Below are 23258 nucleotides of genomic sequence, written 5' to 3' on the forward strand. Positions count from 1 at the left end.
AGTCACAGTCCCTTCCCAGAGACTATTATCCACTGTTACTATAGGCACCATCTCTCCCTACTATACCTGCTATCCCACAGTCACACTCCCTTCCCAGAGACTATTATCCACTGTTACTATAGACACCATCTCTCCCTACTATACCTTGTATCCCACAGTCACACTCCCTTCCCAGAGACTATTATCCCACTGTTACTATAGACACCATCTCTCCCTACTATACCTGATATCCCACAGTCACACTCCCTTCCCAGAGACTATTATCCACTGTTACTATAGACACCATCTCTCCCTACTATACCTTGTATCCCACAGTCACACTCCCTTCCCAGAGACTATTATCCCACTGTTACTATAGACACCATCTCTCCCTACTATACCTGCTATCCCACAGTCACACTCCCTTCCCAGAGACTATTATCCACTGTTACTATAGACACCATCTCTCCCTACTATACCTGCTATCCCACAGCCACACTCCCTTCCCAGAGACTATTATCCCACTGTTACTATAGGCACCATCTCTCCCTACTATACCTGCTATCCCACAGTCACACTCCCTTCCCAGAGACTATTATCCCACTGTTACTATAGACACCATCTCTCCCTACTATACCTGCTATCCCACAGCCACACTCCATTCCCAGAGACTATTATCCCACTGCTATAGGCACCCTACCAGTTTTATCAATATATATAATATTGTTAGCTCCATCTTGTGGCCTCAGTGTAATATGTTTCTTTAACATGTTTCTTTTTTTCATCTTTAAAACTATAGGATTTGCAATTATGTTAAACATGTTGCGAATATTGAAAATGTTGAGAAATCTGCTTGATAACCTGCTGTATGGAAGATTGAACTAATAAAAGTCAAATAACAAAAAGAAAATGTAGATGTTTTAGTTTACTATCTTAATTGTTCAAGGGTAGTTGAGCATTATTATTATTATTATTTTCTTCTAAGTAAAATATTTTTTTCTTAATTCACCTGCGAATCAAATATTTTTTCACATTGTATGATATTTGTAACACAGTTACCATTATAATAAAACTGTAGCTTTAGAGAGCAGTCATCATGACTGCCAGGGTAAGTTTCACGTTTCATAGCTGGAAAAGTGTAGAAATAAAAGGCAAAATGATTAAAAAAACTATAGAAAATAAAAACTAAAGACCAAGTATTAAAAACAGGGCATTTGATAAATTAAAGTTGATGGAGACCAACCTCTTTGACATCCGGGTTAGAAAAGCAGTGGGAAGCCAATTAGTACCAGTCAATCACAGCTGATTTCTGAACATACAGTATCTATCTTCTTAGTTTCACTTATTGTTTGTGCATTGCCTGAGCACTGTGGCTTGGCCTTAGCTTTGGCTGTCCTGACTCTAGCTGCTACTTGTTTACACTGTCCTCCTGATCCTCTGTATCTTAAACTGAACTAGAACCTGAATCCAACAATCCAAAATTCCTGACCTGAATCTCTCAGTTCATGGCTTGCATTTTGACCTTTAAACGTTGTCATTGGCCAATCTGTGACGTTGCTCATTTGCTGCCTCCCCAACCTATGACTTGTCTATGACCTTGCTTGTCAGGTTTCTCCCCAGTTCTTAACTTATCTATGATCTTGCTTTTCTTGCTGCCTCCTCAGCCCTTGGCTTGTCTATGACTTTGCTTATTTGCTGCCTGCCTACCTAGACCCTTGGCTTGTCGATGACCTTGCCTGTTTACTGCCTTCCCAGACACTTGGCCTTTCTATGTCTGACTTTGTGTGTTTGCTGCCTCCACAGCCATTGGCTTGTCTAAAACCTTGCTTGTTTGCTGCCTGCCCAGACACTTGGTCTGTCTATGGCCTTGTTTGCTAGCTGTCTCCCAGACCTTTGTCTTGTCTACTGCCTTCCAAGCCCTTGGCTTGTCTATGACCTTGCTTGTCAGCTTTCTCCCCAGCCCTCGGTTTCTTTTTTCCATTCTATGTATGACCTTGTGTTTTTGCTGCCTCCACAGTCCTCGGCTTGTCTATAACATTGCTTGTTTGCTGCCTTACCAACCCTTGGCCTGTCTATGACCTTGCTTGTCATGTTCCTCCCCAGCCCTTGACTTGTCTATGACCATGCTTTTTTGCTGCCTTCCCAACCCTTGGCCGGTCTATGACCTTGCTTGATAGCTTTTCTTTCAGACTACTAGTGTAACAGAGACAGGTATTATGTTCTATTTCCCTCTCCTTCTGTGGGGAGTAAGAATATTCCTTTGATTTCTAATTTTTGTATATTTTGATGTATAATATCTGTGTAATGCAGAATTGTTCTGAATTCTGGTTGTGAGGAGGAGGATTCCTCTATTACCGAGCACAAGGCTTACCATCGGAAGGTAGAAGCAGGGTCTGCAAGTGCTTTTTTGGTTGAAATTTTCTTGATAACGGACTCCCAGACCTTTGACTTTCTGACTCCCCAATCATTGGCCTGTCTATGATTTTATCTTGGACCTGTACTTATTCCTCTCCCTTCTGACACTATTAGTCCTGTACATTACTCACTCCATCCTGTCTTTATCAGTCCTGAAGTCTCAAATATGAAAAGGAGATTTTTGAGATGCAAGGTGAAATGTTGCCCCCTAGATTTCAAGCAATAGCTGTGCACTTCTGCCCAGCACAATTGTATGGGATGTACCAAAATGTATGTTAATTATTGTATCTATTGCATTTCGATGAACTGGGCCAGAAAACAAGACTGCGCTGTGTTTCTTTCATATTAAAGAAAGTAAAAATGGGATTTTATTTTTTTGCCTTTACATGCCCTTTAAGCTGCTTTTCTACTGGTCAATGAAAGCTGCCCCCTCCAAACCAAGTCAGCAGCTTACTGTTCCATGAAGGGTGCCGACAATCATACTGCCAGAGTATTGATGGCCAAATTATGTAAAGATCTGCTTGTTTGGCAACCTGGAAACCTCGGGAAACCGGGAAAAAACCCAGTGGGCCCGACCCATCATGGGCCCCCGCCGGGCCAGACCAATCGTGGTATTTTATCCGCACGGTGCGGAGCAGCAAGGGGGGCCCTGGACAGCAGTCCCGGTGGGCCCCGGGCCCCCCAGTCCGACACTGGACACTTTCAATTATGGATACAGTAATAGTACAAAGAACATAAGTACGATTTTTTTTGGCTTTGGTGTCAGAATAGCTGACCGTCTACGAATGCTATTATTCTACATCTACATACCGTCCACATAATGCATTCACAAGCTTCCCAGACTTCCTGCTATTACTACTCTTCAGTAATGAGCATAATGGCTTAAATTGCTTGCTACAATTTCTCAAAGGTTTGAAGTCTTACATAATGCACTACAGCAATCTAAGAAATAGTTAAAGAAAATAAATTACATATGAGTCAAATTATCAGCACGTGAAAAAAATGTTTATTTTTTTTTTAACTTTGCACCTTCCCATTGTTCCTTCTCGTTAATGAGAAGAGGCGATGAAGTGTTTGACCAAAGAGAACCTCTAATCAAATATTGGTGGTTCCACCAGAGCACAATGCAACAGAGAAATTAACAGCAATCAAGTGAAATTGGCAGAATTCAGCTGCCGCGCTCAAGCCTTGCATCTCCTGACTCTGCAAAAGCAGTTTATCCCTTGTTTCTATCTTTGTTCAGAGTGAAACAAGAAACAAACCAACAGGAACTGTAGCTCTAGTCAACTATGATAATACGTGAAATCATTTCACCAGAGTGGGTCTTAGATAAATTCATAATATTTTTATTTAAAAGGGAGACTAACGTTTCGGCCTCCTCCGAAAAATTCATAAAAATCTTGTGAATTTATCTAACACCTGAGAGTGCGGATATCATTGACTTGCTAAAGATTCAAATTTTGATACTGCACCCAGGCAAACTTGAACTATGTGTCGAGAGTGCCGTCTTCCTCCAGAACTGTTGTATATATAGTGAATAAAGTACCCCCTCTTGTAAAATATAAGGATATTATAAGTTACCGAGGAGTTTCATGACCTCGTGTTTTTATACAGGTCATGGAACTCCAAGGTAACTTGTAATATCCTCATATTTTACAACTGGGGGTACTTTATTTATTATAATACACAAGTTTCAGTGAGTCATGTGACAGAAATGACATCAGAACTCACCGTTTATAACTGATGACATCAGAACTCACCGTTTATAAGGATATAATTTACAAGATATTCCTGTCTTTTGTGTATTATATATATATATTGTATATATTATCTCTTTAGTAAAATTATATGTCTTAAATAAATCAAATGTAAATTGGAAATTCCATTCTAAATACTAAGAAAGGCAATGCAATTTTACAGTCAGCAAATCTAGCATTATTTTATATTGTTATTTTATCTTGAAATTGTATTGCCCCCAGACAAAAAAGTCTGCTGTTTTAATATATTTGCCACATTCGTTAAGGTATCTCAGCAGTAAATTTGTGTAGTACTTTAATTACATCCAAGTTATAGATCTAGATGTTTCAGTGATACAAACCTAAAATGCAAGACCATCACAGGAGCAATGTTTCTCAACTAAAACTATATTCAGGTTTCTACGACACCATCAGTGGTGTAACAAACAGGGGTGCAGGAGGTGCGATCGCACCCGGGCCTGCACCTAATTGGGGCCCGCCAGAGCTGCGATAAATCTTATCGCAGGTGGCACGGCAGGGGGACTTTTTGGCATGCATGGAGAGAGGAGCCCGGGTACACATCCTGCTCCAGCTGCTGCTGCTCTGGAAGCAGGTGGGATCTGTATCGCCAGGACCGGCTTTAGGCCAATTGCACCTCAAGAATAGGAACCATTTCTACTGACTTGTTCCCAGAGGGATACTCACAAACAGTAGAGAACAATCCCCCCATTCTTTGTTGTGTGGAAGCCAGTGTAGGCTGCGTGTTTCTTTCCACACATTGCATAATAATCGGAGCGATGGGTGCGCAGGGAGGCACTACTGTGTATTCACCGAGCGGCTTGGGGATCAGCCATGTTACTTAATTTCACAGATCTCACATACCTGTAGTCACCTGGGTCCCCTTCACTCTAAAATATTGATTGTGTACATCACCTGCACGTGTATGACTTGAATTATACAGTGGCTGAACCTAGATTACCCAGATTACTTACACATACGTCCCTAGATCATTCGATTAAGATAGATAGGTTAAAGGAACAGAAACACTTAAAAATTAAAGTGTCCTAAAGTTATGAAAAGTTATGTACTGTGTATCCTGTGCTTGAATGGCTGCCCCCATGGCTACACAGCAGCTTGTTTATATAAACTATAGTAGTACTTATCTATTATCTACTGTGTATCCTGTGCTTGAATGGCTGCCCCCATGGCTACACAGCAGCTTGTTTATATAAACTATAGTAGTACTTATCTGTTATCTACTGTGTATCCTGTGCTTGAATGGCTGCCCCCATGGCTACACAGCAGCTTGTTTATATAAACTATAGTAGTACTTATCTATTATCTACTGTGTATCCTGTGCTTGAATGGCTGCCCCCATGGCTACACAGCAGCTTGTTTATATAAACTATAGTAGTACTTATCTGTTATCTACTGTGTATCCTGTGTTTGAATGGCTGCCCCCATGGCTACACAGCAGCTTGTTTATATAAACTATAGTAGTACTTATCTGTTATCTACTGTGTATCCTGTGCTTGAATGGCTGCCCCCATGGCTACACAGCAGCTTGTTTATATAAACTATAGTAGTACTTATAATCTGAAGCAAAAACATCAGTTTTACCAGTGCAGGGCAACACTACATTATATTGTCTTTGCATTAAAAAACTTTAATGTTTTGGTATGGTATTGATATGGTTAACAATAATAAAATACTGTGTTAAAAATTAAACATTACTGTTCTGTATTGAATTAAATAATTCTAGTTCCATTAATTATTATGAATTAAACAAATGACCATAAATAACCATTATGCAGGGCGCAAGCCTCTATTAGAAATCCTTGAAAAATAACCAGTATCCCAATAAAAGGAAAGAAATGGGTAGAAAGAACCTAGAGTATTAAGCCTCTGAAATTCTCTTGAAAAAGTGTGTTTTTCTGACATTATGTGGATAGGCGGGATGATTGTTTTTTTATTTTTTTCATGAAATACAACTTAAATTGCAAGGATACAGTAGTCATTTATGTCTGCAATAGCTTCAAAGCAGGGAAAGCACACTAAAATGTATTTTTAGTAATTGCGCCCCCCTAGACAGACATTGACTAAGGCCTCTTACACATTGGTGTTTTACCCTGCAGTCAGTTTTAAAATGTTCTACCTCAGGAGTGAACAGGAATGAAAGAGTACAGCAGTGCATTTACAACTAGGCTTTCACTAACAATTCTACTCTTCTTATTTAATCCCTCATGCTCCAAAACAGGCCCAAACAGCCCCCACCAGCCCACTAAATAGTGACTTTCTAAGGCACCTTACAGCAGCCCCTCTGGCATTTGCCAGAACCCACAGATTGCTAGTCCGGGCCTGGTGGACAGTGACATTTTATTTTTTTTTAAATTGAAAAAAAACAGGGGCCCCTGACCACTATGGGCCCCTAGGCTATAACCTAGGCATTAATCCACCCGAGTGTATGGGTAATATATGGACAAAGTGTAAGAAAGAAAAAATTCCTGGTATGTGAAGGAAATGTAAGGGAAGCACATAAGAGCTAAAATGTATTCAGCATAGGTAGTCCCCTGTACTAAGCACAATTCAGCATGAACAGCCCCCTCAGTTTGAAAAATGCATTGCTGTTGTAGAATGGTAAAATCTAACCAACTTTTCAATTGGTCTTTTTTTCTGAGTCTTTCCAGCTTCCAAATGGGAGTTACTGACCCCATCTAAACAACAATGCATTGTAAGGCTATACATTTATTGTTATTGGTACTTTTTTTTTGTTCAGGCTCTCTGCAATTCATATTACAATCTTTCATTCAAATCAATTCATAGTTGCTAGGGTAATTTGGACACTAACAACCAGAATGCTAAAATTGCAAACTGGAGAGCTGCTGAATAAAAAAAGTAAATTACGCAAACTGCAAATAAAAAAAAAACAATTGCAAAGTTCCCTCTCTGCACCGTATTAAAGTTAATGTAATGCTGTTAATGCTGCACTGATTAACCCTTGTCAATAATACAGTAAAAAAATTATTTAAGACTCCTTATATCATTTGAGTACAGGTATGGGACCTATTATCCAGAATGCTCAGGACCTGAGGGTTTCCAGATAATGGATCTTTCTGTAATTTGGATCTTCATACCTTAAGTCTACTAGAAAATAATATAAACATTAAATAATGCCAATAGTCTGGTTTTGCTTCCAATAAGGATTAATTATATCTTAGTTGGGATCAAGTACAAGATACTGTTTTATTATTACAGAGAAAAGGGATTTAAAAGGGGGGGACGCATGGGGGGGTGTTAAGGGGGCCCAGTTGTAAATTTACGTACCAGGGCCCTTGGAGGTCTAGTTACGCCACTGGACACCATATACAATTACTAGTTGGAACACACTATTCAAACAGTTGAAAGAACTCCTTTGTCCTATAGACTTGGAAATGGCCTAAGGAACATTTTATAAATCTTGCCCAAGACGCTCAATTTCAATCAGGAAATCAATGTCTTGATGCGCTGCGGCTGGGTTGGAGATAACCATGCGGAAAGATTCCCTTTGTCTCCATGTGGCTGATAACTAACCATAGTGATCCTGTACTCCATCATCCTAGCTTTGATGATACGGGCAACTTATAAAGAGATTCATTTGATATAAGGTCATGAAACTGAAAGTCATTGTCCATCTATATTATGAAATGCCTTCCAATCAGTTTGACTGCATTTAGCTGGATTTGAGTAGACCGTGTCTCTGAACACCATAGAATTAATTTGGCTGCTTCTGTCCTGTCACATCATGGAAAAACACTAAAGTCCCAGTGCCACTGGCAGCCATGCACACCAAAGCCACCACACTACCTCCACCATGTTGACCGCATGTTGTCATATCACAGCAAACTCTTCCACATACAATCACCCCCCCCCCTCAAATAAACTCCAGGGCTTCTGTCTGCTTCATTGATAATGACATGACGAAGGAATCGCTCACTCCTGCCCATGAAATAGCCTTTTAGTTAATTGTCCAATTGCTTTTGAGCTCCTGAAATGAAGTGATTGTGTTAAAAAAAGGCTTTAGTTCCTCACATTTTTATACAATCTTTTTGTTCATTAAAGCTGAAAGTCTGCAGTTCTACATTTTAACAAAGCAAACTCTGACGATAGTGGGAAGACACAAATTATTCATATTGTGACACTTTGGGGACCCATACAAGTTATTTATATTGGGCCCCCCATTGACTTCAATGCATTTGGTAACTTTTGTGACATATTGCAAATGTTGGTAAAGTTTCCTTGATTGAATACAAACTGCTGTATCTTATTGCTCTATTGTTATCCCATGTTATACATGGTTGTGATTTAAAACTATTACAAAAAAGAATGCAAACGAAAATTTGTAAAAGAAAAACAAGTATGACTGGCATTCCAAGACAAAGGGCAACTATCTTTATTTCTTCTTATAGTAAGTTTTGCTTTGCTTAATTCCTTGGTTCTTTTACACTTTGCCACCTTAGTTGTTAGGTATGGGAAAGTAGGTATTACATCCCATAACTGGTCTGGTCTTTATATAAACATATGGTTCTGTTATAGCAGCTAGAATGTGGTATAAATTCCCAGCTGATTTATATAATAATTACACAACTTTATTGGAGCACAACACTGACCCTTTATGTTCTGAGTTTAATTCTGTGTTCCTGTATAACTTACCAGTTATTTTTCTGCTTCAGTTTAACAGTTAGTTATTAGATTGTTGTTATGGCAACTTACAGCCATTATGACATCACAAAAAGCTGTTAAAAACATGACCATTATGACCACACACAGAGCTGTTGACATTATTACATCACAATGCTATTACTATGGTAACTACAAATGGCTATTATGACATCACCAACACAGCTGGCTTAATACTGGATGTGTCCTAGATCTCAGCTCAGTTTATCTTTAGACATTCAAGATGATACACCTTGTTTTATTATTCAACCAATATTTTCAAATACATTTTACATTTCTATTCAATCAATATTTTCAAAAGGAAGACAAATTAAACACAAACATTTGCAGACTTAAGAGAACTCAATTTGATAAGATTCGTGGCCCTATAAAGAAGAGAACTGTGAGTATAAAAGATTATAAATGACTTTAACTCTATATTCCAAAGTTAGATGAGAACAGATGAGTAGCGGTGGGTGAATTTCCAGAAATGGCGAAAAAATATAGAAACACAAATTTTGACGCCCGCGTTAGTCAATGGGCGTCCGAATAACGTTGACGTGCAACTATTCCAAATTTCCAGATTTCTTTGACGCAGACGAATTTTCGCAGCAGTTTCGCGGATTTATTCACCGACGGTGAAACGTGGAAATTTGCCTCAAATTCGTGCCTGGCGAATTTATTTGCCCTTCACTACAGATGAGCAACAGATGTATAATAGAGATTGACTGATTACATAGCTGTTTATAGGAAAAACTACCTATTAAAATGGCCATTGAGGGGTATGGGTAGATAGATGCAGTTAAGAAAGTGGGGCCAACTTGGTGTTAGGTTGCAACAAGGGATATTTATAGGTTAGTTGTAACCTTGTGTCCAGCCTGTGCAGGCATTACATTATACAATTTATTCATTTTATTTTGTTTATCTACAGCAGAAGAACCGTGAGGCCTGTGGAAAACCCAGTGCAGTAGTGATGGGACCCAGATATTATTTATTCATTATCATCTGTGGAATATTAATGCAAACTTGTAATTCTGCGCCAGGTAAATAAAGAATTCTAATGTATTTTCCTCTGGTGAGAACTGCCCCTCTATGGGACAGATTTATCAAGGGACGAAGTGAATTCGAGGGAATTTTCAAAGTAAAAAAAATTCAAAATTCGAAGTAATTTTTTGGATACTTCGACCATTGAATAGGCTACTTCAATTTCAATTTGACGTAAAATCGGTCGACTATTTGATGATGGAAGCACAGTCTCTTTAAAAAAATTTAGACTTCAATACTTCGCCAACTTAAACCTGCCAAAGTGCTATGTTAGCCTATGGGGACCTTCCAGAACAAGTTTTTTTTGTGTTCGAAGGAATATCGTACGATAAAATCGTTCGAATCGTATGATTCAAAGCACGATCGTACTACGATATAAAATCCTCCGACTTCGAATGTCGGAGGATTCTATTCGATGGTCAGATTTCCAAGTATTTTCCACTTCAAAATTCAACCCTTGATAAATCTGCCCCATGTGTTTAAAACTCTATGGGGGTTATGTAATAAAAGGCACTAAGTTTGCCCAGGAGCAGTAACCCATAGCAACTAATAAGATGTTTGCTTTCAAACAGGTGACCAGTAAATGCTACCTGCTGATTGGTTGCTATGGGGTACTGCTCCTGGGCAAACTTAATGCCTTATATTACATATGGGGGTAATTCTGTTACAATCTGTCACCCTTTATTGGCCAGTTAGATTGTAATCTATAAGGCCGAACCGCTTGCGTGTGACTATGGATAATGTTTAGAGACTGTAGCTGTAACTGTACAATGCTTTACTCTCTCTCTCAGTTAAGAAGTTAAGAAATCTCAACTTGTTGCACCACCACCTGACTGTGAAGCCAAATACCCGGAGTCTTGTGCCCTGTAAATTTCTTCCAGTCCTTCCAATAGATGCAACAAAAATGACACTTGAATGGGGTAAAATTTCTAAGGATTCTGGACAATACACCCCTCTTATCATACTGAACAGCGATGGAGTCAAAACTTTCCCAGAGACAAGCAGGAAATATGATCTTTTTGTACCGCTTGTAAGCAAAGGAAACTGCACCTTAATTATCAGCCCCACTGATGCTACAGACAGCGGAGTGTATGAAGTGCTGATCACAATAGATGGGCAGTTGTATGAATCCCTTTCCAGAACCAGAATTACCGTTTCAGATCGAAAACAAACTTCCGGTGAGCTCTGCATTCATCATTTGTATTATTATGTCTAATGTTTATAATGTAAATCAGTTCAATGTATTACATTTCATATTTGTGACAATGGCAGCCTTCACTTACCCCTCTTTCTTTTTATACAGGTAAGACACGGGGATCAAAGTCCCGTGCAAATGTAATTCCAACAGAAAGTACTACAGCAAATGCAATGATCGATACAGCACCAACCCCGGTCACAAACAGCACGGAATTTTTTGCATTGCTACTGGAGAAACACGGGAGGGCGACAATTATCGGGGTGATGGTACTGCTATCAATCCTCATAATACCCGCCCTGATGGCACTGGTTGTATGGTAAGTCAAATAAACACGTGACTCGTTTTCACAAATTTTACAAAATGTATTTTCCAGCATCCTTCCACTTTACTTAATTACAAATGTTTAGTTATAGTGTCCAATTAAAGAAGCTTCCAGCAACTTGTTTATTTATGTATTTATTTATTTTTACAGTTGTCGGTTTTGCTGTGCGGAAGACCCTGATGATGATGAAGAAACCCCAATAGAGAGTAACCAAAGAGCAGCTCAAGGGTTTGTATCCTGTGCAGAATATTTTCATTATTCCCTAAACCCTTTGTTTATATACATTTGTATCTAAGGACACACGCTGCGACTCGGGGAGATTAGTCGCCCGGCAACAAATCTCCTCTTCTTCAGGTCAACTAATCTCCCCTAACTGCCTCACCGCCGGCTACAATGTAGATCTCAGGCGGGATGGCACTCGGAACGATTCGTTTTCTGAAGTCGCCCGAAGTTGCATGGAAACTTCGGACAACGAAGTGCTCTGAGTGGCATCTGGCCGGCGATTTACTTTATAGCCAGCAGGAAGGCAGGGGAGGCAGTTCGGCGAAATTATTCCCCCCGAGGAGATTTGTCACCGGGCGACTGATCTCTCTGAATTGCAGCGTGTGTCTTTGCCCTAACAGTGATAAAAACAGAGAAAACAGATTGTGTGGGGGTGGAATAAGCTTGCAAGATTGTATATGTCTAGTATAGACCTTACAAGAATGAATTATTAGAAAATGCTGTGATAACCTTGTTAGCAATATCGAATACTTTACCCTCATTTAAGTTATTATTTCAGTTAAGCAGTTGATGATTATATTTTCTATAGAATCAAAGCAAGTTGTTTCTTTGAAACCAATATTGGGTTAGTTGTGTGATAAAAGCCCCTCTTATTCCTATGAGTATTAGAATATATTATCCTTTTTTTGTTTGCAGGGAGGCTAGTGTCCATTATGAGAATGAGACCCCAGCTCATGTAAATGTGACCTCTAGCGAGAAGAAAGAGGAAAATAAATCTGCTCCAGATGAAAGCAGTAGTGAGGAAGAGTCTCAAAATACAGAATCAATAACATCTAGTGAGACAGAAGAAAGTGCCTGATTGTGCCGAATGTGCAGCAAAGTCTTAAGTTGGAGCGTAAAATAAACAGAAAAACTGATTTTATGAAAAAAAAAAGTGCAAGAAAAAGAGATCTTTACAGTCCCTACCTAATGAACTTGGATTTATTCTTTCGCTTAGTAGATTTTTTTTTAAATTATATTTCCTATGTTGAAGCTGATATATTTTTTGAATAAATAAAGTTAACATATGCAGAAAAGATTTTTGGAAAATGGTTGTTTTATTTCAGCTTTTATTATTGGTTGTAAATGTGGAGTATTGGGGGAGTCTTGATGGATTTGTGTGACCTGTCTATCCTAAACAGAGAGAGCTTCTAGAGCCGTTTACTCTGATATGGTAAAGCATTCTGCAGAATAAATATAGAATTATAACTTGCACTATTGTGGCTAATCTATTGGCAATAAACTGCTTTGGTGGCTTTCCTTCTCCTTTAACCCTTCTTGCCAATTTCCTATCAATATTAACTAGCCAGTGTTTGATGGTATGGGAACAGGACACTGTAGTATCAGCCTGAAAATGCTACTCACACAGACTGTAAAAAACACAAAGCTAAGTCTAGAAATAGCACAGTTACAGTGTGTCATATTCACAGAGACATCAGCAGTAATTAGTGATGGATGAATATGACCGTTTCGCCAAACGTTTGCAAAACAATGAAAATTCGCCATTGAAGTCTAGGAGTGTTAATTTTTTTTTTGTTGCGCAATGCAACACGGCAATTTTTTTTCAGCCATTGGATTCTATGGGCGTCATTTTAGCAGCAAAACTCAATGAAAAATTTTGCTTATCACTATTAGTGGGTTTTTTTTTTCTTTTAAGAAGGAAACACAACGTCCCATTCTAAGTGGGAAATTCAACAAAAATTAAGTAGAAAAAATAATGAATTCTTTTTCAAAGCTAAAGCATGCTATTGGGTTTATTTAATGTTTCCATGATTTTCTTAAGGTATGAAGATCCAAATTCCAGAAAGAACTTTTATCCCGTAAAATCCCAGTTCCCAAGCATTCTGGATAGCAGGTCCCATACCTGTGTGTATTTATTGAATATATATATATATATATATATATATATATATATATATATATATATATATATATATATATATATATATATATACATACATACATACATACATACATACATATACACATACACAGTTTAGAACCCCCATTTTACTTTTTTAAGGGGACCAGAAAAAAATTGTCAAAACCCGAAAAGTTTAAAATCAGGGAAATGTATTAGGCATAATATATAGGTGGGACCAAAAACAACAATGTAAAATGAGGGGAAATGTAAAATCAGGGGATGTAAAATTGAAGTTTCACTGTAAAATGGTATGAAATACACATTTTTTTGTTTTTCTTGTTTCTAAAAAAGGCTTTTGACGCCTTTTGCTATCCTATGGATAGTCAGAAAACTTGACTTTTATTTTTAATAGGCTGATAATCGCTACTAATATGCTAATGAGTCCCCAATACTACTAATGAAAGAGGGGGAGGTTGGGTGAAATAATGCAGAGCTGAGGACAGGGGGAAGTTACACCGAGCCGTACTCCATTTTAAAGGAACAGTAACGTTAAAAAAATAAAAGTGTTTTAAAGTAATGAAAATATAATGTAGTGTTGCCCTGTACTGGTAAAACTGCTGTGTTTGCTTAAGAAAAACTACTATAGTTCATATAAATAAGCTGCTGTGTAGCAATGGGGGCAGCCATTCAAAGGAGAAAAGGCTCCGATTACACAGCAGGTAGTAGATAAGCTCTGTCTGTCTAATGGTGTTATCTATTATCCATTAGTTAACCTGTGCCATGTAGCCGTATTTCAATTTCCACCATTGCTACACAGCAGCTTGTTTATATGAACTATAGTAGACTTTCTGAAGCAAACAGGTCAGTTTTACCACTGCAGGGCAACAGTACATGATATTTTCATTACTTTGAAACACTTTTATTTTTTGGTGTTACTGTTCCTTTAAACATGTTTGGGAAAATCTTTTTATTTTAGCTGGGATGAAGTACGAGGTCAAATACAAAAGGGGTTGTGGGAGCACCCGCATTGCTAAGTAGAAATGTATAGAAGTACAAGGGAAGTGCTACTGACATAATCAGTGCACATTCCCTGGGCCCCTGTCTAAGTAATTCAGTATAAATGCAAATGCATGTGTTCACAGAGACAGGGGTTTTTAGTTACAAAGTTATGATCATAAAGTTGAAAAGCCACCATACCACGACAAGGTAAACCCCATATGGCGGTCCCTAACTTGTTTACCTCCAGTCATAGTATTGAGGATCCTGTGTAATAATAGCATTAGTTGAAGTAGAAGTCTGCTGAACCTTGGTTTCTGTCTGAGGGCTAAATCCTCCCCCGCTGCTAACTTGCAGCTTTTAAGAGAGAGTGATTGCCCAAAACCATCGCCCATTTTAAAAAAAATATATATATAGTACCGGTATATTATGAAAATGGTAAAGACAAAGTAGAATTAAATATAAAAGTGGATACTTAGAATATGTGTGTGTGTGTGTGTGTGTGTGTGTGTGTGTGTGTGTGTATATATATATATACACATAGTACAGGTTAGTACAGGTATAAATAAGAAAAAAGTTTGAACTAAAATAAGTAAAGGACAAATTAAATAAATGTAGTAATAGGTATAGTGAATGTTAATGAGTGTCAGAAGTGTGACTTGGTGCAGTTAAAAACATAGGGCCACCATTAGTAGGCAGGGGCCCAGGGAATGTGCACTGACCCATTTGGTTATGTCAGTAGCACTTCCCTTATACTTATATATATTTCTACTTAGCAATGTGAGTGCTCCCACAACCCCCCTTTTGTATTTGCTATTGTAGCCTGAAGCTTTGGCTAAGCTTCATGTGGTTTGTAGCACCCTCCATACCCACCCCGATCAACTAATGGTGGCCCTATGTTTTTAACCGCACCAAATCACACTTCTGATTTCCCATTTACATTCACTATACTTATTACTACATTTATTTAATTTGTCCTTTACGTATTTTAGTTCACTTTTTTTTTTATTGATACCTGTACTAACACACACACACACATATATATATATATATATATATATATATATATATATATATATATATATATATATACATACAATATCAAAACAGGGGGGTTGTGGGAGCACTCTAAAGGCTTTAAAGTATATACTGTATGTGTATATATATATATATATATATATATATATATATATATATATATATATATATATATATATATATATATATATATATATATATATATATATATAATAAATGCTACTGCATATGTACCCAAATAGGGGTTATTTTGTTACAAAGTTATGATCATAAAATTGATAAGCCACCATACCACGTTCGGGGTTTACCTTGAAGTGGTATGGTGGCTTATCAATTTTATGATCATAACTTTGTAACAAAATAACCCCTATTTTGGGTACATATGCAATAGCATTTATTATACTTATATATATACTTTAAAGCCTTTAGAGTGCTCCCACAACCCCCCTGTTTTGATATTATATATATATATATATATATACACACACACACACACTTTCTAAGTATGCACTTATATATTTAATTTTACTTTGTCTTTACCATTTTCATAATATACTTTTTTTTAAAAATGGGCGTTGGTTTGGGCAATCACTCTCTCTTAAAAGCTGCAAGTTAGCAGCGGGGGAGGATTTAGCCCTCAGACAGAAACCAAGGTTCAGCAGACTTCAACTAATGCTATTATGCAGAGAGGCACAGGATCCTCAATACTATGACTGGAGGTAAACAAGTTAGTGACTGCCATATGGGGTTTACCTTGACATGGTATGGTGGCTTTTCAACTTTTTAACTTTGTAACTAAAAACCCCTGTCCCTGTGAACACATGCATTTGCATATCTACTGAATTACTTAGACAGGAGCCCAGGGAATGTGCACTGACCCATTTGGTTATGTCAGTAGCACTTCCCTTGTACTTATATATATTTCTACTTAGCAATGCGGGTGCGCCCACAACCCCCCTTTTGTATATGAAGTACAAGGTACGATTTTATTTAGGGATGCACGAATCCACTATTTAGGATTTTGCCAAACCTCTGAATCTGCTGATAGAGACTACAGAGAGTACCGGTATCAGTTAAGCGAATACAATCACTTTTGGTGACTGACTTGGCCATTCAAGAATATTCCACTTCTTTGCTTTCATAAACTCCTGGGTTGCTTTGGCTGTATGTTTTGGGTCATTGTCCATCTGTATTATGAAATTCCTTCCAATCAGTTTGACTGCATTTAGCTGGATTTGAGTAGACCGTGTCTCTGAACACCACAGAATTAATTTGGCTGCTTCTGTCCTGTCACATCATGGAAAAACACTAAAGTCCCAGTGCCACTGGCAGCCATGCACACCAAAGCCACCACACTACCTCCACCATGTTGACCGCATGTTGTTGGATCACAGCAAAATCTTCCACATACAATCACCCCCCCCTCAAATAAACTCCAGGGCTTCTGTCTGCTTCATTGATAATGACATAACGAAGGAATCGCTCACTCTTGCCCATGAAATAGCCTTTTAGTCAATTGTCCAATTGCTTTTGAGCTCCTGAAATGAAGTGATTGTGTTAAAAAAAGGCTTTAATTCCGCACATTTTTATACAATCTTTTTGTTCATTAAAGCTGAAAGTCTGCAGTTCTACATTTTAACAAAGCAAACTCTGACAATAGTGGGAAGACATAAATTATTCATATTGTGACACTTTGGGGACCCATACAAGTTATTTATATTGGGCCCCCCATTGACAATGCATTTGGCAACTTTTGTGACGTATTGCAAATGTTGGTAAAGTTTCCTTGATTGAATACAAACTGCTGTATCTCATTGCTCTATTGTTATCCCATGTTATACATGGTTGTGATTTAAAACTATTACAAAAAAGAATGCAAACGAAAAATGTAAAAGAAAAACAAATATGACTGGCATTCCAAGACAAAGGGCAACCATCTTTATTTCTTCTATTAATGGGTTTTGTTTTGCTTAATTTGTTGGTTCTTTTACACTTTGCCAATTTAGTTGTTAGGTATGGGAAAGTAGGTATTACATCCCATAACTGGTCTGGTCTTTATATAAACATATGGTCTGTTATAGCAGCTAGAATGTGGTATAAATTCCCAGCTGATTTATATAATAATTACACAACTTTATTGGAGCACAACACTGACCCTGTTCTGAGTTTAATTCTGTGTTACTGTATAACTTACCAGTTATTTTTCTGCTTCAGTTTAACAGTTAGTTATTAGATTGTTGTTATGGCAACTAACAGCCATTATGAAATCACAAAAAGCTGTTAAAAACATGACCATTATGACCACACACAGAGCGGTTGACATTATTACATCACAATGCTATTACTATGGTAACAAAAAACGGCTATTATGACATCACCAACACAGCTGGCTTAATACTGGATGTGTCCTAGATCTCAGCTCAGTTTATCTTTAGACATTCAAGATGCTACACCTTGTTTTATTATTCAACCAATATTTTCAAATACATTTTACATTTCTATTCAATCAATATTTTCAAAAGGAAGACAAATTAAACACAAACATTTGCAGACTTAAGAGAACTCAATTTGATAAGATTCGTGGTCCTATAAAGAAGAGAACTGTGAGTATAAAAGATAAGAAATTACTTTTACTCTATATTCCAAAGTTAGATGAAAACAGATGAGTAGCGAATTTCCAGAAATGGCGAAAAAAAAGCGAAACACAAATTTTGACACCCGCGTTAGTCAATGGGCGTCCGAATAATGTTGACGTGCAACTATTCCAAATTTTCCAGATTTCTTTGACGCCGATGAATTTTCACAGCAGTTTTGCGATTTTATTCACCGACGGTGAACATGGAAATTCGCATTAAATTCGTGCCTGGTGAATTTATTTGCCCTTCACTACAGATGAGCAACAGATTTATAATAGAGATTGACTGATTACATAGCTGTTTGTAGGAAAAACTACCTATTAAAATGGCCATTGAGGGGTATGGGTAGATAGATGCAGTTAAGAAAGTGGGGCCAACTTGGTGTTAGGTTGTAACAAGGGATATTTATAGGTTAGTTGTAACCTTGTGTCCAGCCTGTGCAGGCATTACATTATACAATTTATTTACATTATATACATTACATTTATAATAAACACTTCTTTTTTTTATCTACAGCAGAAGAACCGTGAGGCCTGTGGAAAACCCAGTGCAGTAGTGATGGGACCCAGATATTATTTATTCATTATCATCTGTGGAATATTAATGCAAACTTGTAATTCTGCACCAGGTAAATAAAGAATTCTAATGTATTTTCCTCTGGTGAGAACTGCCCCTCTATGGGACAGATTTATCAAGGGTCGAAGTGAATTCGAGGGAATTTTAAAAGTAAAAAAAATTTCAAAATTCGAAGTAATTTTTTGGATACTTCGACCATTGAATAGGCTACTTCAATTTTAAGTAAAATCGTTCGACTATTCCATGATTGAAGTACTGTCTCTTTAAAAAACAATTCGACTTCAATACTTCGCCAATTTAAATCTGACAATGGGGACCTTCCAGAGCATATTTCTAAGTTTTTTTGTGTTCGAAGGAAAATCGTACTATAAAATCGTTCGAATCGTACGATTCGAAGTACGATCGTACTACGATATATAATCCTTTGACTTTGATTGTCGGAGGATTCTATTCGATGGTCAGATTTCCAAGTATTTTCCACTTCGAAATTCGACCCTTGATAAATCTGCCCCATGTGTTTAAAACTCTAATTCTGTTACAATCTGTCACCCTTTATTGGCCAGTTAGATTGTAATCTATAAGGCCGAACCGCTTGCATGTGACTATGGATAATGTTTAGAGACTGTAGCTGTAACTGTACAATGCTTTACTCTCTCTCTCAGTTAAGAAGATAAGAAATCTCAACTTGTTGCACCACCACCTGACTGTGAAGCCAAATACCCGGAGTCTTGTGCCCTGTAAATTTCTTCCAGTCCTTCCAATAGATGCAACAAAAATGACACTTGAATGGGGTAAAATCTCTAAGGATTCTGGACAATACACCCCTCTTATCATACTGAACAGCGATGGAGTCAAAACTTTCCCAGAGACAAGCAGGAAATATGATCTTTTTGTACCGCTTGTAAGCAAAGGAAACTGCACCTTAATTATCAGCCCCACTGATGCTACAGACAGCGGAGTGTATGAAGTGTGGATCACAATAGATGGGCAGTTGTATGAATCCATTTCCAGAACCAGAATTACCGTTTCGGATCGAAAACAAACTTCCGGTGAGCTCTGCATTCATCATTTGTATTATTATGTCTAATGTTTATAATGTAAATCAATGTATTACATTTCATATTTGTGACAATGGCAGCCTTCACTTACCCCTCTTTCTTTTTATACAGGTAAGACACGGGGATCAAAGTCCCGTGCAAATGTAATTCCAACAGAAAGTACTACAGCAAATGCAATGATCGATACAGCACCAACCCCGGTCACAAACAGCACGGAATTTTTTGCATTGCTACTGGAGAAACACGGGAGGGCGACAATTATCGGGGTGATGGTACTGCTATCAATCCTCATAATACCCGCCCTGATGGCACTGGTTGTATGGTAAGTCAAATAAACACGTGACTCGTTTTCACAAATTTTACAAAATGTATTTTCCAGCATCCTTCCACTTTACTTAATTACAAATGTTTAGTTATAGTGTCCTATTAACCCTTTAAGTGCCAGCAGAATTTCACATTTTGGTTACGCGAAATGCCAGCCGTTTTTGAAACATTTGTGCTCTCTCACTTTAGTGGCATTTTCTGAGGGGAAACCTATAGTTTACCTAGGAAAACTATACATTGTTTTTTTCGGGAGAAACTGAGCTTTCTAAATCTGCCTGAGTTGTCATGTATTTCCACCTCTGCAAAAAGATTTATAGCTCTAAATACAAAAAAAAAATGAAAAAATCCTATTTTTCACAATATATGCATTTATACCAGAAAAATATTTCATTTTACGCATGAAAATCCAACTGATTTGGAAAGCCTCGTGTTTCACGAACGTGCCAATACCAGATATGTATAGTTTTAGCCAGATTTAGGACATCTGTACAGCAAAAACTCCCGGCAGTATATTACCAAATTTTGAAAGCAGAAGGCAGAAAACGGCATACTTTAGATTCCAAGGCCACAAAATCCTGAAACTGTAGGTTTACCCCAGAAAACCATATATTTTTAGAAAGTACACATTCTGCGGATTCCAAAATCGGTAACTATGTCTTTCTACTCCTAACTACCAAACATCAAAGCTTGTCTGAACGTAGCGGTTTTTATAAAAATGTATCAAAATTTTGAAAAATCACTTCAAAGGTTTTATTTTGCTGCTCCGCATATCACACACTATATTAGATACCAAGAAAAAGCACCCTGAATATGATTGCCAGGGGTCCACTGAACAGTTTGATCCCCATTGTGCATAGGTTTACCAAAGTACCTGGCATTTAGAGACCCCAATATGAAGTTAGCACATCCAAATTGTCCAGGACTTTACTTCAGCTACTGAAAAATTAACACATTGACTGCATTTTTTGTGGGGTAAAAACACAGAAAAATAGGTTTACCCCCCAAAACCATATATTTTTGGAAAGGACACATTCTTCCGAATCTAAAATGGGTACCCATGCCTTTCTGCTCCAAACTACTGAGTCGCAAGGCTTTCCCAAAATTGTCGGTTTTGGTGAAATATCTGAAAATTGCCTCAAACCTTCAACTTCCCAGCACCATATCACCCATGTATCATTAGGTACCAAGAAAAAGCACCCTAAATATGATTGCCAGGGGTCCTCCAAACAGTTTGGTGCCCATTGTTCATAGGTTTACAAAAGTATATGGCATTTAGAGGCCCCAAAATGAAGTTAGCACATACAAATAGTCCTGTGTGTAACTTCAGCTAATGAAAAATCAACACATTGACTGCATTTTTTATGGGGTAAAAACACAGAAAAATAGGTTTACCCCCCAAAACCATATATTTTTGGAAAGGACACATTCTACCGAATCTAAAATGGGTACCCATGCCTTTCTGCTCCAAACTACTGAGTCGCAAGGCTTTCCCAAAATTGTCGGTTTTGGTGAAATATCTGAAAATTGCCTCAAACCTTCAACTTCCCAGCACCATATCACCCATGTATCATAAGGTACCAAGAAAAAGCACCCTAAATATGATTGCCAGGGGTCCTCCAAACAGTTTGGTGCCCATTGTTCATAGGTTTACCAAAGTATATGGCATTTAGAGGCCCCAAAATGAAGTTAGCACATACAAATAGTCCTGTGGGTAACTTCAGCTAATGAAAAATCAGCACATTGACTGCATTTTTTGTGGGGTAAAAACACAGAAAAATAGGTTTACCCCCCAAAACCATATATTTTTGGAAAGGACACATTCTACCGAATCTAAAATGGGTACCCATGCCTTTCTGCTCCAAACTACTGAGTCGCAAGGCTTTCCCAAAATTGTCGGTTTTGGTGAAATATCTGAAAATTGCCTCAAACCTTCAACTTCCCAGCACCATATCACCCATGTATCATTAGGTACCAAGAAAAAGCACCCTAAATATGATTGCCATGGGTCCTCCAAACAGTTTGGTGCCCATTGTTCATAGGTTTACAAAAGTATATGGCATTTAGAGGCCCCAAAATGAAGTTAGCACATACAAATAGTCCTGTGGGTAACTTCAGCTAATGAAAAATCAACACATTGACTGCATTTTTTATGGGGTAAAAACACAGAAAAATAGGTTTACCCCCCAAAACCATATATTTTTGGAAAGGACACATTCTACCGAATCTAAAATGGGTACCCATGCCTTTCTGCTCCAAACTACTGAGTCGCAAGGCTTTCCCAAAATTGTCGGTTTTGGTGAAATATCTGAAAATTGCCTCAAACCTTCAACTTCCCAGCACCATATCACCCATGTATCATTAGGTACCAAGAAAAAGCACCCCAAATATGATTGCCAGGGGTCCTCCAAACAGTTTGGTGCCCATTGTTCATAGGTTTACCAAAGGATCTGGCATTTAGAGACCCCAAAATGAAGCTAGCGCATACAAATAGTCCTGTGGGTAACTTCAGCTAATGAAAAATCAACACATTGACTGCATTTTTTGTGGGGTAAAAACACAGAAATATAGGTTTACCCCCCAAAACCATATATTTTTGGAAAGGACACATTCTACCGAATCTAAAATGGGTACCCATGCCTTTCTGCTCCATACTACTGAGTCGCAAGGCTTTCCCAAAATTGTCTGTTTTGGTGAAATATCTGAAAATTGCCTCAAAGCTTCAACTTCCCAGCACCATATCACCCATGTATCATTAGGTACCAAGAAAAAGCACCCTAAATATGATTGCCAGGGGTCCTCCAAACAGTTTGGTGCCCATTGTTCATAGCTTTACCAAAGTATCTGGCATTTAGAGACCCCAAAATGAAGCTAGCGCATACAAATAGTCCTGTGGGTAACTTCAGCTAATGAAAAATCAACACATTGACTGCATTTTTTGTGGGGTAAAAACACAGAAATATAGCTTTACCCCCAAAACCATATATTTTTGGAAAGGACACATTCTACCGAATCTAAAATGGGTACCCATGCCTTTCTGCTCCATACTACTGAGTCGCAAGGCTTTCCCAAAATTGTCTGTTTTGGTGAAATATCTGAAAATTGCCTCAAAGCTTCAA

General features: G+C 37.9%; 2 protein-coding genes across 3 annotated transcripts in view; one reads left to right on the forward strand and one right to left on the reverse strand.

The window, feature by feature from the left end:
- apbb1ip.S (amyloid beta (A4) precursor protein-binding, family B, member 1 interacting protein S homeolog) overlaps positions 1–23258 on the reverse strand; it is a 133925-nt gene that overhangs the window by 94767 nt on the left and 15900 nt on the right. The window lies entirely within an intron of this gene.
- On the forward strand, positions 10696–12470 carry LOC121395256. The gene is made up of 4 exons (XM_041568294.1): positions 10696–11047; positions 11173–11383; positions 11540–11617; positions 12308–12470. Exons 1-4 carry the CDS (start codon positions 10774–10776, stop codon positions 12468–12470), a joined length of 726 nt encoding a protein of 241 aa, XP_041424228.1. The 5' UTR covers positions 10696–10773.

The sequence above is a fragment of the Xenopus laevis genome, chromosome 6S, assembly GCF_017654675.1.
Source record: "Xenopus laevis strain J_2021 chromosome 6S, Xenopus_laevis_v10.1, whole genome shotgun sequence".
NCBI classification, from domain to species: domain Eukaryota; kingdom Metazoa; phylum Chordata; class Amphibia; order Anura; family Pipidae; genus Xenopus; species Xenopus laevis.